The 19334-nt window shown below is 41.8% G+C and overlaps 1 protein-coding gene across 2 annotated transcripts in view; it reads left to right on the top strand.

Moving 5' to 3' along the window:
* Positions 1-19334, top strand: part of GALNT18 (polypeptide N-acetylgalactosaminyltransferase 18) — a 512560-nt gene that overhangs the window by 311791 nt on the left and 181435 nt on the right. For both annotated transcript variants that reach the window (XM_050955082.1, XM_050955081.1), the window contains 2 exons: positions 10907-11092; positions 18743-18880. In XM_050955082.1, coding sequence (XP_050811039.1) covers positions 10907-11092; positions 18743-18880 — 324 coding nt within the window. The remainder of the gene's footprint in view (positions 1-10906; positions 11093-18742; positions 18881-19334) is intronic.

Genomic DNA, 19334 nt, shown 5'->3' with positions numbered 1-19334 from the left:
TGTTGAAGAAAGCCCTATAGCTAGACATTTTTAATGGTTTACACAGTGGTGTGAAATCATTAGTGAGTAAAGCTCTTTCTAGGCCCTAGAACCAAGAGACAAATCTCAGACAATAGTATATATTGTAATCTTAAATGCAAATTGGAGGTAATGCCTCCAGGAAGTTTCATGATTAAATCACTCCGTTCAGTTGTATTTTTGTTTAATTGAAAATGTTAATTTATTAATTCAGTAGAAAGTGTGTGTTGTGGGGATCAAATTCAAACTTTGGACTACAAAAAGCCAGATGGGGAGCTGTGTGGTACGGCTGTGGGGCTCTGGTCCTTACTTCCCCAGAACCATTGATGCTGAACTTCTCAAACTCTCCACATGTGGAGCCATGAGGAGCCATTCCTGACTGTTCCTAAGAAATTAGCAGGGTGTGGCATGTATTTTTACACAGATCTGATCATCCAGCAGCCATGACACATGCTATCTTCCCTGGAGTTCCACACCCTATTGGCAAAGGAAATTTGCCGAGGCATCTGTTTGAGCATGAGGACCTAAAGCTGGATGGACTATGGATCAGGATCCTACTAATAGTCTTTTGTGTCTTTGGTGACAGATGTTGCTGAATTAACTCTGGCCCTGGTAGGGTGGATGGAACTGTTTTAATATTCTCATCTGTTCTTCATTAAGTGCCAACAGTGTACTCGGCACTGCATAAGTCAAAAGGGCAGAGGTCAAACCTGGCCTACTACTTAGCAGTACCATATTTACTGGCAGGAATTCATGTTTGTGGGCCTTGAGGAAGAAGTGAGTTTTAAAATGGCCCTCTTCACTCCTTGCAGAATGTGTAGTGTTTGGGAATGGCTAAGACTTGGAGTCCCACAGGGTCCAATCAGGTTGATCTTTTTGTTCAGTGTGAAGCCCCTGGGAGTTTTTGACTGCTGTGTCTTCAGAAAGCTGATAATCATCTGTGAGTTTCCTGTTCACCTTACCAAGACAGAAACTTTCCCTGACTTCCCCAATATCTGTCTGAGTCTGTGACCTCTCTGAAAGCCAGTGTGCTTAAGTTTAATCGAGAGTTGTTGCTGGGAGGCAGATGAAAGTGTTTTTAAGAACAGGCAAAGCCTTTGATTGCTCCTTCAACTGATGGCTTCTGCCTGTCTATTGTCTAGGAGGTTTTCAAACTTGGGGGTTTACTAGATTCTTTTCTGCTCTTGGATTCCCAGACAGTAGCAGTGGACCAAAGTGCCTCTTTTCATCCACATCAGACTAAGCGATTAGTGCCCATTTCTTTTAGATGCAAATATTATTTCCATGGAAGTTCATGCCTTTGTCTCTTACTGCCTCCCACTCTATAGGGCTATCCTGTAAGAGTATCTGCAGCTTCAGCTAGTGCAGAGTGCGAGCAAACAATGTGCTAAGCCGGCATGGTATGGAGGGTGAGGATAGGTTGTTCTCAGCAGCTCGATCTCACCTCTCTAACTTGCATGTATATCTGAATACAGTAGAGTGACATGTAGGATCATCTTTCTGAGATGATGCTTGAGAAGGTGTCTACTGCAGACTTTGGAATCTTCTTCACCAGTGCAGTGACTGGGTTGAATCATAGAGTTTAAGGTCAGATGGGACCATTATGATCATCTAATCTGACCACCTGCACAATGCAGGCCACAGAATCTCATCCACCCACTCTTGTATCAACCCCCTAACCTATGTCTGAGCTATTGAAGTCCTCAAATCATGGTTTAAAGACTTCAAGGTGCAGAGAATCCACCAGCAAGTGACCTGTGCCTCACACTGCAGAGGAAGGCGAAAACCCCCCAGGGCCTCTGCCAATCTGCCCTGGAGGAAAATTCCTTCCCAATCCCGAATATGACGATCAGCTAAACCCTGAGCATGTGGACAAGACTCACCAGCCAGACACCCAGGAAAGAATTCTCTGTAACAACTCAGATCCCACCCCATCTAACATCCTATCACAGACCATTGTGCACATTGACTGCTAATAGTCAAAGACTAATTAATTGCCAAAATTAGACTATCCCATCATACCATCCCCTCCATAAATTTATCAAGCTTAGTCTTAAAGCCAGATATGTCTTTTGCCTCCACTGCTCCCCTTGTAAGGCTGTTCCAGAACTTCACTCCTCTGATGGTTAGAAACCTTTATCTAATTTCAAGTCTAAACTTCTTGATGGCCAGTTTATACCCATTTGTTCTTGTATCCACATTGGTACTGAGCTTAAGTAATTCCTCTCCCTCCCTGATATTTATTCTTCTGATATATTTGTAGAGAACAATCACATCTCCCGTCAGCCTTCTTTTGGTTAGGCTAAACAAGCCAAGCTCTTTGAGTCCTTTCATAAGACAGGTTTTCCATTCCTCAGATTATCCTAGTAGTCTTTCTCTGTACCTGTTCCAGTTTGAATTCATCCTTCTTAAACATGAGAGACCAGAACTGCACACACTATTCCAGATTTTTCAGGTATCTAAAAGGGTGTCATCAGGAAGAGGGAGAAAACTTGTTCACCTTAGCCTCCAATGATAGAACAAGAAGCAATGAGCTTAAAATGCAGCAAGGGAGATTTAGGTTGGACCTTAGGAAAAAGTTCCTAACTGTCAGGGTAGTTAAACACTGGAATAGATTGCCTAGGGAAGTTGTGGAATCTCCATCTCTGGAGATATTTAAGAGTAGGTTAGATAAATGTCTATCAGGGATGGTCTAGACAGTATTTGGTCCTGCCATGAGGGCAGGGGACTGGACTCGATGACCTCTCGAGGTCCCTTCCAGTCCTAGAGTCTATGAGTCGAGGTCTCACCAGTGCCTTGTATAACGGTACTAACACCTCCTTATCTCTACTGGAAATACCTCGCCTGATGCATCCCAAGACTGCATTAGCTTTTTTCATGGCCATATCACATTTGGTGGCTCATTGTCATCCTGTGATCAACCAATACTCTGAGGTCCTTCTCCTCCTCCTCTGTTACTTCCAACTGATGCGTCCCCAGCTTATAACAAAAATTCTTGATATTAATCCCTAAATGCATGACCTTGCATTTTTCTCTATTAAATTTCATTTTTTTTCTTTCAGCCTCACTTAGTTGGTGGCAGTGGCAGGTTGCAAAATACACGTTTCCTGTGTGAGAAGATGTTGCGTGGTACCATTCTAGCCTGTCTGCACACAAGTGCACACAAAAGTAGGGCCACAAGAATGGGTGCCTTGTAAATGTACTATTAGTAATAATATTTTTTTAAAAAGCTGTGATGTGGAGTGTGTCTCTGTCCCCATATAGCTATTAGTTTCTTTACTGATGATAAACTGCAGATTTTGTGAACAAGACTGAACCCTTCCTTTTTTCATGGACCAGTTTTCTTCAGTTGATATTCCTACTGCATCTTCCATTACAGCCATGTATTTTTCTTAGATTAGGTTACAACCTCAGCTGATCTTAGCCCTCTGAAGAAAATGCTTTCTGCTTCACAGGCATTCAGAATATCTCAGACACTATTAATATGCCTGACATTGCTTTGAAATTATTCCAAGAGACAGCATTCTGCCACCTTGCCATAGCTGTGAAGAAACCCTTTCAAAAGGGGGAATCCTCTAAGTATCTCTTGAGGTTATTCTGATTGCTTGAACTTCTTCAGGGAGCCATGCCAAGAGCAAGCATTGTTTCAAAGGTTCTCCTTGCAAAGGAAAATTCAAAAGACTTTGTACTGAAGGATGGTTTGGGTTATTTTTAAAGGATAACCCCTATGTTAGATTTTTTGTGCAGTGACTTGCAGTATTGGAATCCATAAATAACTCTTCTAAAGCAAACAGCAGAGGGGAAACACCCATCAATAACAGGGCCTTCAACAAAAAGCCTTTAAAAGATGTCCCCTTCCATCCTGCTGAAGACATGAAAATACTCCCAGGGGCTGATCCTGTCGAGGTGAAAACCTTCAGGAGTCCCCTACAGGCAAAGCCCCAATGAGATAACTTTGCAAGAGGTGTCTTTGCAAAACAGAGTACAGTAAAACCTCAGAGTTACAAACACCTTGATAATGGAGATTGTTCATAACTGAACAAAACATTATGGTTTTATGGTTCTTTCAAAAGATTACAGCTGAACACAGGGCCAGCGCAATCCATTAGATGAGCTAGGTGGTTGCCTAGGATGCTGACATTTGGTGGGCAGCAACCGTGGTGGCCAGATATTTGGCCGCCGTGGTCATCGGTGGTATTTCAGGGGTGGGACCTTTCGCCATCTCCGTCAGGGGCGCCATTTTGGGGACAGGGCCTTCCGCAGCCTAGGGTGCCAAAAAGGCTGCCGGCGCTCCTGGCTGAACAGTGACTTAATTCAGCTTTGAAACTTTACTATGCAGAAGAAAAATCCTGCTTTTAACCATCTTAATTTAAACGAAACAAACACAAGCAGTTTCCTTATCTTGTCAAATTTTATTAAAACTTTATTTTTTTAGTAGTTTATGTTTAACAGTACTGTCCAATATTGGCTTTTCTTTTTCCTTTTTTTTGGTCTCCTTTGCTGCCTGATGGCATACTACCAATTCCAAATGAGGTGTGCAGGGTACTGGTCAGTTCGTAACTCTGGTGTTTGTAACTCTTAGGTTCTACAGCAGTGTTCCTATGGGTGCCATGGTGCCCACCAGGGCATTTATGTGTGCCCGGCTAGTGTCCAGCAGGGGAAAGAAGCCACGGCTCTGCGCCTGCTGGGGACAGAGAACTAAGGCTGCAGGCGCAGTGCTCTCTGTTCCCGGCACGTGTGGGGCCTACCTAGTGTCCAGCAGAAGAGACAATCTGGGGCCCCGCACCTGCTGGGGACAGAGTACTCCGGGGCTGCAGGCATCATTGTTCTCTTTCCTCGCGGCTTTTCTCCGGCTTCTCTCGATTCATATATTATGTAATATTAAATACGATTTTTTTTGTATTAATGTACAAGTACAAAATAAGTCTTGAAAAATTGTTGGTGCCTGCCACACTCTTCTGAAAACATGAATGTGCTACTGGCCACAAAAAGGTTGGGGACCACTGTTCTACAGTATTGGGCATTGTTGTTTATCACTTGATTGCAGTAGCAGTCTGTATTCTTCTATAGACATGGTAGCTTCAAAAGTGTGTACGTACATGTAGAAATTGCATATGGAATGCTTTCTCACATTATACATAGTGTCCTGCTGCGAGGGATCCCCCAGAAAACTGGCAATTTCTAGCTCTTGCCACCATCTATAAAGAGTCTGCCTCACCAACAGTAAAAGGTATTCTGCTTCCTTTAAACCATAGTTGTTGGAGTATCTTCAAGTATCTTCTCTTCCACTTGTATAAGAAGGCTTTTAAATGAGCATTGCTGATGACCTGTCCTTGCCATATAAACATATAGGACCTCATCTGTGGCCCTGTTCTGGCTGCTTTCCCAGCCATTCCTGTGGTGCAATCAGGGCCGCCCAGAGGATTCAGGGGACCTGAGGTCTTGCCCCCTGCTGCCGAATTGCTGCTGAAGACCCGGAGTGGAAGAAGCTCCGGGGTCCTGGGCCCTGCAAGAGTTTTCCGGGGCCCTCGGAGCGAGTGAAGGACCCCGCTCCAGGGGCCCCAAAAAACTCTCGTGGGGGCCCCTGCAGGGCCCGGGGCCTGGGGCAAATTGCCCCACTTGCTCCCCACACACAAACACCCTGTGCGGCCCTGGGTGCAATGTAGCCCTAAAGCTGGTTTGACTGATACTTGAGAATTTTCCCTTTTATAGGGCTACCCATAGGGGTTATAGTAGCCAATACAAGGGGTATGTTCTGGAAAAAGGGAGGATGGCTGAACAAGCCATATACCTCAGCAGTTCCTGACTATGTGAACACACCCTTTGGGACCATAGGTATCCAGTGTAAGAGAGAGCAGTTCTGAGTAGTCCAGGACATCTTAGATCTTTAAGCCACTTTTGCCCTCCCTACCCCAGTCAGTCTTTTGCACTGATCACCTTTCATCCAGATTGGAGGATCTGGCCCATAGGCAGAAGCAGTCAGATATGCTGGTCAAATCAGTCAATATGGCTGTGAGCACAAATGGGTGCAATCTTCATGTTTTGATTTCTTGATGGGTTTTTTTTCTTTAATCTCTTCTGTTGTTCATAGTCCATATTTGAATAATAGATAGCCCTGAGGTCCTGACCGCTCTTAGGAACAAGTCTTGTTCTCAGTTACTTTGGTGCTTATCTGAAATAATGCCATTGACTTTAGTTCTTTATAGATCTGTGGGACTTCTCACAAACTAAGGTACCACTCAGGATGAATAAGTCTGGCAAATGTGGCTCCAAGGTTACAGTTTTCCTGTGGCAGACCCATGAATAGAACCCAGATCTCTCAGTTCTGTTCCTTAACCACAAGAACTGCCTCCTCCCTGTGCTCATCACCAACCAGAAATAGACTCTTGGTTTGATGGCAAAGCCTGTTTATTTAAACAATTGTTTGTTCTTTCTTTCTGCCTTTCCTTATTGTGTTTTTAACTACTCACCAGCCTTTGTTTTTAGCAGGGTTTGAACCATGGACTTGCAACTCCAAAGCACAAGCCTGTACTTGTGCTAAAGAAGTAAAACCCCTAGTTGGTAGTTGGAGTAATCTCTTATCTTCTTATTCAGACCAGCCATTGGCGGGTGACAGACAAACATTGTTCTTGTATAATGACATGTAATTTCAAGGGGTTACACAGAATGTGGCAGAAAGTTATAACTGTAGATACTTGTATAATAGTATGAATAATTTCATTGTTCCCTTCTTGGAGTCTCTTTGAGCTGAGGTACAGATGCAGTATAAGTAAAGCATAACAAATAATAATACTTTGCTTTTCTGTGGGAGTTCTACCATGTATTGCAAGGAGACGTAGGATTGTTCCCTTTACAGTTTTCATTCAGGAATCTCAGAAGACATTATAAATATTTAGGACCAAATCCTGGACTCCTTGAACTCACTGTTGGTTTTGCCATGGATTTCGGTGGGATTAGGAATTGGTCCTTGCAGATAGCCTCCCAACTTCCCTGTGAGCTGGGTCTGTGAGAAGAAAGTTACCTTTCTTCTGGCCAAAAGCTGTTAAGTTCAGAGGTGTTAGTGCATCCAGTCTCTCCTATGGGTCTATTGGCTTTGTTGGACCATGGCCTGGCCCCCATACCAGCTAGAAGAGCTGACCAGCTGAATGGGGGAGTATGTGCTACATCCCCTCAGTGAGTGAAGGAGCCAGCGCACACAGCCTTTGTGCCTCTGGGTGCTCTGTGAATTTGTGCCTCCTGCTCAGGCAGCGTGCTTGTATGCTGCTCCCAAAACAGGACTATGCTAATAGTCCTATAGAGACTGTATAACTTGATGTATGGGCCCTAGATATTCAAATCATGTTTGTTTCTCACTTCTTTAGTACAATAATTAGTAACTGAGTGGCATAGTTTCATCTTGATACATAGATGCTATAAAGGCACATTATCAGCCACATCTGAATGGATTTTTGTTATATGCTAATCACATTTTCATGGATTCCAGGAGATATTTTTCGTTATAAACAATTAGGTTTGGTTTCGAATCTGCCTTGCACAACTATACCATTTTGTCAGCATCTGTATTGACAGCTCCTACTTAACTTTAAGATTTTAAGTGAATTCATGCTTCTTGCAACAGTGTAATTAATTAGTCTTCACAAATAGAACAAAGACTGACAGTGTGTAAGAAAGAAAGGGAGGACTAATAGGTTTGATTAATTGGTGTTTACTGGGATACTGGGTAATTGTTGTTTATAAACCATATTATAATATTTGTTACATCAGTGTGTGTTTGGAAAACAGTGTGTGTGTGTGAGAGAGAGAGACAGAGAGAGAGAGAGTTAAAATTAGAGGAGACAGAGCCTAAAATTTCAGATCCAGGTTCAAACTCCCCTGAAGTTCAGCCTACTATAGAAATGAAGGGTTTTTTCAGCCTGTTCCAGAGCTGGAGTTTAGATCTAACTTTGAGCTTCCCCAAAATTTGGAAAAAAGAACGAGGAGTACTTGTGGCACTTTAGAGACTAACAAATTTATTTGGGCATAAGCTTTTGGGCTAAAACCACTTCATTGGATGCATGCAGTGGAAAATACAGTAGGAAGATACATATATACACAGAGAACATGAAAAAATGAGTGTTGCCATACCAACTCCAACGAGACTGATCAATTAAGTTGGGCTATTATAAGGAGAAAAAAATATTCGTAGTGATAATCAGGATGGCCCATTTCAAACAGTTGGCAACAAGGTGTGAGTAACAGTAAGGGAAAAATTAGCAAGGGGAAATTGTTTTTACTTTATGTACTGATCCATCCACTCCCAGTCTTTATTCAAGCCTAATTTAATGGTGTCCAGTTTGCAAATTAATTCCAGTTCTGCAGTTTCTCGTTGGAGTCTGTTTTTGAAGTTTTGTTGTTGAAGAATTGTGACTTTTAGGTCTGTAATTGAGTGACCAGGAAGGTTGAAGTGTTCTCCGATTGGTTTTTTAATGTTAATTCTTGACGTCTGATTTGTGTCCATTTATTCTTTTGCATAGAGACTGTCTGGTTTGGTCAATGTACATGGCAGAGGGACATTGCTGACACATGATGGCATATATCACATTGGTAGATGTGCAGGTGAACGGGCCTCTGATAGCATGGCTCATGTGATTAGGTCCTATCATGGTGTCCCTTTAATAGATATGTGGACAATGTTGGCAATGGGCTGGATTAGTGTTTTTGTTGTGTGATTTGCAGTTCCTGGTGAGTATTTGCTTCAGGTTGGGTGGCTGTCTGCAAGCGAGGACCATTGGCCAAACCGGACAGTCTCTACACAAAAAAATAAATGGACACAAATCAGATGTCAAGAATCTTTCTTAGAAAAGGCAGTTGAGCTATTTAGAATTGTACCTTTCAGAAACTAATATTTCTTGTTAGCTTTTAAAGCTGGATTGCCTACTTTATATTACGTTTAGAAATACGTAAGAGGACAAAAATGTTATTTTCAGGTTATTTATTCTCATACCAGAACAATTATCTGGTTCCTGTTAAATATTAATGGTGATCATCACAGTTTTTCACTGGGATTGGTTATATTTGTTGCCTCTTACAGAATTCCAAGTTCTTGAGGCAAAGATGTGCAAAAGTCTTTTAAGCTACTTTCTCATTTGATTATACTATTGGGTGGCTCATCATCCAGTGAGCTCAAACATCGAAGTTGTATCTCTCCTCCCAGCATATGCTGAACATAATTAGGCGCCAGTCCAGAAAAGGCTTTGTAAACATTCTGAATCCATGCCACATTCCTTCAGTCTCAGAAGCTGCCAAGTGCCTAAATGCTATATTCAGTCCAGTTGTCTAAATGTATAAAATGAATGGCTGAACTAAGTGTCTTCCTGGTAGAATATATGCATATAGGTTGGACAGACTTGGAGAGATTCAGTTTTCAGTTCCAGAACCTGATGTTCTGCCAACCCACCTTCCCTACTCACTAGGGACAGGACTCAAGGGAGACCAGAGTGTGAACTCCTCTGGGCTAGCTTCTTCGGGAAGGAGCCATCCTTCCTCTCTTCTTGCCCTATAGGGAGGGGGTACCAAAGGCCAGGGATTTCCAGTAGTGGTGTTACAACTTGATGGTGTTCATGTCATAACGCAAGCACTGGCACATCCCAATGAAACTCTGTTTCTGCCAAATTGATCTCACAAACTTTTGGGTTCAGTTCAGGAGACTCAAAATGAGGCTAGTTTCAGCACATTTGGGTTTCTGCCTGAAGATCATTCACTACGCCATTGTGTCTCTTGTATTGAATTTGATGCCTTGATTCTATTATTTTATAATATAAAGCTCACATAATATAAGGTATAGATATTTCGTCCCCCTGCAAAACAAACAAAGAGCTAAGGATCAAGTGGATTTCCTCAGGCACACTAAACACTTAAAAGCAAGGAAATCATAAGCCAAGACAACACTCACAACTAACAATACCACTTTCTACGCATTAGCCCATCACTGTTGTGATACTCAATGCCAACACACACTTTAATAGAAACATCAAGCTAATGCGATAAATGGATTGGCTAGCATTTGCAAGGTGTGAAACTTGTGGATAGGTCATTCTCAGTAGTGAACCCTGGTTTTTGAATTCACTCTCAAAAGAAATGCATCTCACTGCTATCTAGGCTGTGTTTTAAAGGACGATGTAAGATGCATCTATTTTCCATGCCTCTTGGAATCTGGATTTTCTGGGATCTTCTGACAAGCAATTCAGTGGCTTGGTTTTTCCACCTCTAAGGTTATCTAGTTCTGAGCAGTGAGGTGTGCATATGAAGGGCTACATGTGACCTCTCTGAGGGAAAAGTTTGCAGCTCTATATATACCTTATACAATGCACCCAGATACTGCTGGGATCAGTGGTCAGTGCAGTGGCCTAGGGCATCGGAGACCTGGGTATAATTTCCTGCTCCACCATGGACTTCCTCTGTGACTTTGGGCAAGTCACTTATCCCTTCTGTGCATCAGTTCCCATTTATAAAAATGGGAATAATAGCACCGCCCTTCCTTACATGGGTGTTGTGAGTATAAATACATTAAAGATTGTGAAGTGCTGTGTGAGCTACTGACAAATACTAAATAAGTAGGTTTTTGTTTTTGTTTTTACTACTACTATGAGGCTGGGTACATTGGCTAAGGAAGGATGTCTCTGGAATTAACTGTTTAGATGCTACTGTAAACATTGTCAAAGGAGTATCAGCTTTGTTCTAAGATAATTTTTGACAGCCCAATATATATTGGTTGTGTTTCTCCTTAGCATCAGTATTCTGTCTAAAACCAAAAGAGTTCCAGTGTACCTGTTGAAAGTGATAAGACACTGCATTACTGTATAGTGGACTCAGTTTACTGACTTCAACTCGTACTGTATATTTTTTCTAGGTATGGCAATGTGGAGGTAGTGTTGAGGTGCTGCCTTGCTCCAGGATTGCCCATATTGAAAGAGCCCATAAGCCGTACACAGAAGACCTCACTGCTCATGTCCGAAGGAATGCGCTAAGAGTGGCCGAAGTCTGGATGGATGAATTTAAAAGCCATGTTTACATGGCATGGAATATACCCCAAGAGGTAGGTTGCAAAGATCACTGGCATGCTCGGATTGCCTTAGCTCTGGGCCCAAAATGTGGACTCTAGTTTAGGACTACATTTAGCCACCCTTATTCATGTGGAGTAACACCTCCCTCTGTGAGCAATTCCATTGTCTGCAGGTTATTTAAAAATGACTTTCTTGCTGCGTTGCTTTTTTCTTGTTCATTGTTGACCCTGCAAGACTCTTTGAAGTTAGTACCTGCAGGAATGCAAGAGATGAAGCTTATGTGCAGTGTTGTTGTAGCCATGTTGGTCCCAGGTTATTAGAGAGACAAGGTGGGTGAGGTAATATCTTTTTTTGATCCAACTTCTGTTGGAGAGACAGACAAGCTTTCAGGCTTACATGGAGCTGCTCTTCAGCTTCAGATTCATGTGTCTATCTCATTGACTGGTATACTTTTTACCCATGTTAGAGTGAAGTCCTGTTGTACAATATGAGAGTATTAAATGTCTACCAGTGCTGCTGGAACGGTGTGTTTTCCTTTTTCCTACTCACTTAGTAGGGCTAGAAATCGCCTTACGGAATAAGTGTCATTTCATGGTTCTAGGTCTCTATATGCAGATCATATTCCTACTTATGTTACTGTGAGTGTAACTTACTGTTAAAAAAAAGAAAAAAAGGGCGGGGGGGGGGGCAAAAAGCAGCCGCAGCACTGGAAGCCAAAATTATTAAAAGTAGAATTTGATTTTATAGCTATGCTACATAGCCCTTAATGCATGTGTGTCAAAGTCCTCGCTACATGCTGTGCTGTTTTATTTACTAAATAAAGAAAAAGGTTTAAAAATATTAGAAATTGAATATAAACCTCTACCTCGATATAATGCTGTCCTTGAGAGCCAAAAAAATCTTACCGCATTATAGGTGAAACTGCGTTATATCGAACTTGCTTTGATCTGCCAGAGTGCGCAGCCCCCTCTCCCCCGGAGCGCTGCTTTACCACGTTATATCCAAGTTCACGTTATATCGGGTCATGTTATATTGGGGTAAAGGTGTATTATATTATTTATTATTAGGTCAATTAGTTCATCCCCTTGAAAATACAGACTATAGACACGCTCCAATACTGATTTGTAGAAATACATCATGGGCCAGATCCTTATTCACGTGAGTGGTCTTTGCTCAGATGAGTAATCTGACCTCATGTTAGGATGAAATTCTGTTCTCTGTTCTACTCATGTAAATATGGTTATAACTTCCTAGAATTTGTTGGAGTTATTCTGCATTTACCCTAGCATAACTGAGAGCAGAATTTGGCCTGTCATTTTAGCTTTTATTCCTTTAAATGAATCTATTTGCTTTGCAGCTGCAGCTCCCTCCAGCTGTCTCTTGCTAAAGAATATAGCACAAAACAAATAAATGAACTCAAACAATTTATTTAATTTAATTTTTTTTCTAATAAAAGATCTCTCACAAATCTTTCTAAACAATTTTGCAGCTGCAGTGAAACTGGTGTAATTTGTCCTGTTACTATTTTTCGTGCTATAAGTAAAATGATGTACTTTGCCTAAGTTAGTTTCACTACACCTGGGGGAAAAAAAGGTAATTTTAGCTAGGAAAAGACCGTTTTTTTTCCCCAGTTCAGTAATAGGAATCTGTCTTGTGGAGCTGCTTAGAAGGTTAGAGGTCCTAAATATCTGGCTGGGTCAAGGGGGTTTGGTTTGGTTTGATTGCTATTGACAATGTGCTTGCACTTATGAGCAGAAGATTTGGGGAGGGAAGGAGTGAGAAGATATATTGCCATTATCAGAAGAAAATAAATCACATTAGCTAAAACTAGTATAAAATGAAAATGCTTTACCCCAAAGCAAAATTTCCTCTGGAAGTGGGATGATGGTGGGAGGAGGGGGGAGGCAGTAACTGGCATGGAAGCAGCAGCCACATCTTCACTGTATCCCTTAAGTTCCCAAATTCTTTCTCTTAAGACTCCCTAGTAATGCATGTGCTGACTAATTCCACAGTGGCAAACAAAAGGGCAGAGAAGATCAGACCCAGCAGAATGTTAGATGACTATGGTGTCGGTGGTTCATATGTGTAACGTGCTACTGTGGAAATGATTGAGGACGTGAAGCCTGCTATAGGTAGCACAACAGACCCCTTGAGGTGACAGGCATTTTTATTTATAAGGGTTTCTCCTCTGCACAGAGTGGAAATGACCAGGAGGAACATGAGGGGAAGGGTTGTCTGGTGGTTAAGACTCAGGACCAGGGCTCAGCTGATTAGAGTTCAAATCCCAGTTTGGCCACAAATTTTCAGTAAAATCTTGGCCGGCCATTTAATTTGTCTGTACCTCAGTTCCCATTATATAAAAGGGGATAAAATGCCTTTCTTTCTCCTACCCTTGGGGGCAGGGACTCTATCTTATAATGTACCTAGCATGTCTCAGTTGGAGCTTCTAGGTGTCACAGTCGTATAAAAATGGTATCTTCAAGGTAGGAGATGTTCTAGTTTTCATATGGTTAAAAATCCATGAAACCTGAGCCTGGCAGTGATTTGGTATTAGCTGCAAAAGTGTCAGAGGAGATATGGGCCCTCAATGAGCTAACAGAAAATCCCTCTAACAGTGAGGAACTATCTTCTTATATAGATGTGCCAGGCTGGGCCCTGCTCCTCCAACGTCACAATCCTGGCATAGGAGACCTATTGGGAGCATGCAGGGATCATGGCGGAGTTTTGCTCCTTTGTGGCAATCTAGCATTGGCTTAGAGTCCATTAGGGATCCCAAGTCACCTGGCAGCAGCTTGATGTTTCACTAGGGTCAGAGCTGGCCTCAAGAATCAGGAAGCTGGCTCCATTTCCCTGGCACTTCCAATCTGCTACACTAAATTTTGCTCATTGCCCAAGAAAATCTAGCTTACAGACTTAAGTGAGGAAAAGCCCCAGTGGGAGTAAAGAACCCAATGAAATCACCATCTGATCTTTTACCAGTATTGTTGGTGAGGGGAAGAGGAAGATACGGTACAGGCTTGCACCCGTCGGCACATACCAAATCAGTCTGAAAAGGAAACCAACATCATTAGTGTGGGAGGTTTTTTCTATCGAAAGGGCAGGAGTTATGCAATCTGCTGTTTCTACAGAAAAAGTATCAGAGAAGAGAAAGAAAGAACATCTATTTTTTTGAGTTGCTTTAAGAAGCAACTCGAAAAATAACCTTGACACAATATGTGGAACATCCATGCTACAGATCACCAGGAGTGTCATAGGACACAGAGCTAAAGGGATGAACAGCAAGGAAAGTATGGGATTGATTATGTCAAAGTCCTATATCTGACTGAGTGACATTAGCTCCATTGCACCTTTCTTCATCCTCAGATTCCATTAAGGGTGGAATATAAACTATGGACACTCTTTAAGTCATAGCTAGTTTCAGAAAGGGACAAAATAAGATAATGTAGATGCACAAAGTGGGGGTGTGGAAGAAAAGGCAAATTGGCTGGTCAGATATTGTTGATTAAACGTTTGTACAAGAGCAACAGTAATTATGTGTTTGGACAGAAATGAAACATGCGTGCAAAATAGAGGGATTGGAACCATTATAGTGGACTTCTTTGTTCACCTGTATCAGCCAGGGCTTTTCATGCAGTATGCTGTTGCAAAGTAGCAAATACCCAGTAGAACCTACTTTTTCATGGAATAATTCCCAGAGCTTCAGAGAGCTCCTCAATCAAATATGTCCAAAAATTTCAGAGCAACAAAGTTCAAAAGGAGGGAGCTTGTCCCATTTGGCAGGAAGAAGTGGCTACTATCTTGGGATCTTTGTATTTGAAGCACTGAAAAGCTTTACTCAGGCACTCAGATAGCATGATGAGGAGTGTAGCATAAAATACCTAGCTGAACAGACTCAATAAGCATTTTAAAATGGAAACAAAAGTTCAGAAGTGTCAAGTGAAGGGATCTCTCTGAAGAAGCCATCCTCTGAGCTAGAAAATGAAACAGAAATACACCTCTACCCCGATATAACATGACCCAATATAACATGAATTCAGATATAACGCCGGGAAAGCAGCGCTCCAGGGGGGCGGGGCTACGTGCTCCGGCGAATCAAAGCAAGTTCGATATAATGTGGTTTCACCTATAATGCAGTAAGATTTTTTGGCTCCGGAGGGCAGTGTTATATCGAGGTAGAGGTGTATGTTAAAAATGGGGTAGGTAGCAGGGGCTTATGAGATTAGGGATCTGTGGCTTCATAGAATCACTAACAGAATGATTGTCACCTCTGGGCTACTTTTTAACATAATGACTAGTTGGTAGTGGGTGAAAGTCATTTCAACCTACGTGTTCTATAGTAGTAGCCAGTAAATCTCAACCTTTACCAATAGTTATTTGGGGTGTTGTCATGGCTTTCCTGTAAAGAGGGGAAATAGAGAAGATCTGAGAATCAGGCTGTGGTAACCAATGGTAAATTATGACTTGATATGGTAACAACTATATGTAAATAAATTGATATTCTGGTGATTGGTGATTAGTCCTTCAGACCCCACACAGGGGTTTTTTCTTGTCTTCACAAGTCCATCTCACCATCAGCTCAGAGCTGGCTCCCCAGTCTTATGGGGCCTCAGTGGGCCAAAGACCTTCCAGCCCCTCCCTAAGGACCAGGGGTCCTGCCCATTGGGGGGGATCAGAAAGAAGGCCTTGAGTCAGTTTTAACTCAGGCCGTTTGACTAAAAATCTGCCCTTTGTCTCACAGAGTGTTAGAATTTAAGGCCAGAAGGAGCCACTAGATCACCTAAGCTGACCTCCTGTATAGCAGAGGCCACTGACACCGCCCAGCACCTGTAATGAGACTGTAGTTTTACAGTCCAGAGGAGACTAGACTGTTATGTGCCAGAGTAGGAGGAACCAAGGAACACTAGTGCCTGAGACCCCCCACGTTGACAGGGGAACGATTAAGTGAGATATACCCAGATAGTCCTGCCAAGTGACCTACATCCGCCTGCTGCAGAGGAAGGTCACTGCATGTTGTTGGTCCCTGGAGAATCCAGTTTGAACCAGTATATGGGAGCCTCTCTCCAAGAGGTGGTATCTCTCTGGAAGTTTTACAACCTCCATGAATTTACCTAGCGACTCCCAACTGCTCTTAGTTCCTGAAGGTCTGTGGTTGCCCTCTCCCAGGGAATAGTATATAAACTAGTATATAAAGTATACTAGTATATAAAGCAGTTCCCTCAATAGTATATAAACATTTCCATTTGTAATACAATGAACTCCTAAGATACTGAAACATAATTCAATTAGGTTTAACTTCATTCGGTAAGGTTTGTCCAGGATATTGTCATATCTGTCACACATGATTGCTCCGTGTTAAAGTTAACACGTTTTGTGGGGGAAAACATGAGGAAACATGCACCGCCACTAGTTAAGTGGCAGGACCTTAAACTCTAGTGTTCTCAGTCCAACATATTTCACAATGTGTTTATCTGGCCAGTTTAACACATTGCTCCTTTATCACCATCTTCTTTCTCTCTTAGCCTTGTTATCTCCATATGTAAAATGGGGCTAAGGATAGTGACCTCCTGTGAAAACTGCTTTGAGATCTACTAATGAGAAGTCCTGCAGCAGACCTAGGTGGTTTTATTAACTATCAGTCTGCTCTATCTCTGTCTTGCCTGCAGCTTTTTCCCATTCCTCCGGTGACATTCAATTCTCAGCTTCCACTACATACAAGCTGGCCTTTGCTATACCCAAACCAGTGTACTGTGTGCAAGCTGGTTCCCTTTCCAGTTGCAGAATCTGGTTGCATCTTTACGAGGACCTGGCTCCTTAGAGGGCTCATCAGTCTAAGGAGCAATAAGCACTGCAGCATACTATGTTGCGTGAGAAAGGAATGGGGATGTACTGGAACCCAGTAGAAGGGCAGCTGAGCATCACTATACATTGTAAATTCACAGAGCTCAGGGTAGATAAAGAAGTCATCCGAGACCACAGGGATAGTGGGTAGGCACAAAGGCAGATGTCAAGAGGGAACCAGTGACCTAAAGAGAGAGAAATATCATCTGACAAGGAAGAAATGGATTGGCTGAGAGAAGCATCCATAGTTTTGGAAATTCAGACAAGCATTCAAATGCAAGCTCTAAATACCCTCTTGTAGTAGTGACCTATTGTGTATAGGAGGTTCTTGCTGGTAAGATTCAGACTGACTTGTAAGAGATTGAGTGCTTGAGCTGAAGCCTCAGGGACACCTGATTCTCTAGCCCAGCAGTTCTCAACCCATGGGCCGCATGCAGCCCAATTAGCACACAGCTGCAGCCCAACTGAGCTGTGTTCTAAAGGGCGGCCCATGGGCCGGGATCCCAGCAGGTGAGAACCACTGATCTAGACGGTCACATTCCTGACCAGGAGAAAGAGATCAATTTGTTAATTAAGAGGCAGTTTTGTATAAGGATAGACCCATGATTTTTGCCATAGTTTGAGTTGCACCTATTTGCATCAGACCTGAATTTGGTGCAAGGTATTTTTAATAGACTTTGCTAGTGTGGAAGCCAAATTTACTTTAGTGCCAGTCAGGAAGTGCCCGCATTGTAAAATATTCTTACTCTAGATAGTGTTAATTACATAGCCTATGCTTCAGACCATAAAATCAGGCTCCTATAAAGCTATCCTTCTGATATACTAATGAAAGAGAATTCAGCATTTCCTAACATAATTTTAAAATCCTGATGTCAGCAGCCAATGAAGACACTTTGGGCATTTACGACTCAGGCAAGGCCTGCTGTTTAACCAAATAGATTGTAAGATTTCTCTCTAAAGTTTATTTATAATAAGTTTTGTTCTGTTATATTGAGCTGTTATATTGAGCTGCATGCAAGAATATAATTTACAGTAAAATGTCTCATTTTACTTCCTGTCAGAAAGTGGCGATGGATTTGCATTTAGATCCATCTCTAAAAATCTCTGTTGCATGATTTTAAAGGGATAAATTATTGAGCTCCACTTACAGGATTTTTATGGAACTCATGTTTCATGGACTCCACAAAATTGTGTCACACCAGCCGAGGGTTAGCCGTAAAAGTAAAAGATAATAAAAGGAGGAGAGGGAGAAATTCTGCAAATACTTTTAACAAAAACATCAACTGAAATTTTAATGGCAGTATAAAATAGGTTAGCTGAGGTTTCAAAAAGGCGAGCAGGAATTCTAATTTTCACTATGGAACAACAAAGCCAGATTTCAGAAATAGGCAGAAAAAGGAATACATTAGTAAATAGGCCACAGTTGAACATCAGCAATCAGGTTGTTTCCTAGGCAACTTGCTACCTTATGCCAATTATTTCTGGATCTGAAAACCTAAAAGGACTAGAGAATTATGGTGGAATTCACTACACTCCAAATCCAAAACTCATATAAGTCAATGGGACTCTTTCCATGGACCATAGTGGGGTTTGAATGAGGCTTCAGAATATGAACTGTGTTTATAATACTATGGTAAACACCCTCTTTAAACAGTGGATTTATGAAACGTCCATTGACATCAGAATCACTTTACACCAGTGTTGCTGATCCAGTGGAGAAATCAACTCTTGTGTTACTGTTCCTCACTAGAGTGGGCATGGTAGAGAGACAGTTTTATCTTAGGAAGAATTGCTTTGATGTCACTGATACGTTTTCTGTTTTTCTGACCCTTTTATGTGCGCAGGATTCTGGAATTGACATTGGTGATATTTCTGAGAGGAAGGCCCTGAGGAAAAAACTACAGTGCAAGACCTTTAGGTGGTACCTTGTCAGTGTATATCCAGAAATGAGAATGTACTCAGACACTATCGCCTATGGGGTGGTAAGGATCCTGTTTACCTTGATCATTTAAAAAACAGAATAATAGTGGAAGTAATTCATGCAGACAATGCATGGTTTCAGATAAGAGCCAGATCAAACTAGGAGTCTCTAGTTAAATTGATGGATTGACTGGTTAGTTGACAAAGACTGTTGTGCTACAATACTTCATGCAAATACATTCCTGTGTATTATCTTCTTTGCCTGCTCTTTTCACAGATTTTGTTAAAGTGAAAGATTTCTGAGGTATAATTTATTAGATGTTACAGAGCTATTGGCTGGAAACTATGGTGAATACATGTAGTTTGTGTGAATCCATTCAGTGCACTTAGTTTTTCACATACAAGCACCTTAATATAATATCAAAATCATATATCTAGAGATTCATACAGACATGTATGAACCTAAAGATTCTTCTTATCATTGCATACTATTTATGTTACAGTAGCCCGTTCAGG

The sequence above is a fragment of the Gopherus flavomarginatus genome, chromosome 5, assembly GCF_025201925.1.
Source record: "Gopherus flavomarginatus isolate rGopFla2 chromosome 5, rGopFla2.mat.asm, whole genome shotgun sequence".
Lineage (NCBI taxonomy): Eukaryota > Metazoa > Chordata > Testudines > Testudinidae > Gopherus > Gopherus flavomarginatus.
Note: the sequence above shows the minus strand (reverse complement) of the source record. Positions and strands in the feature narration are given on the sequence as shown.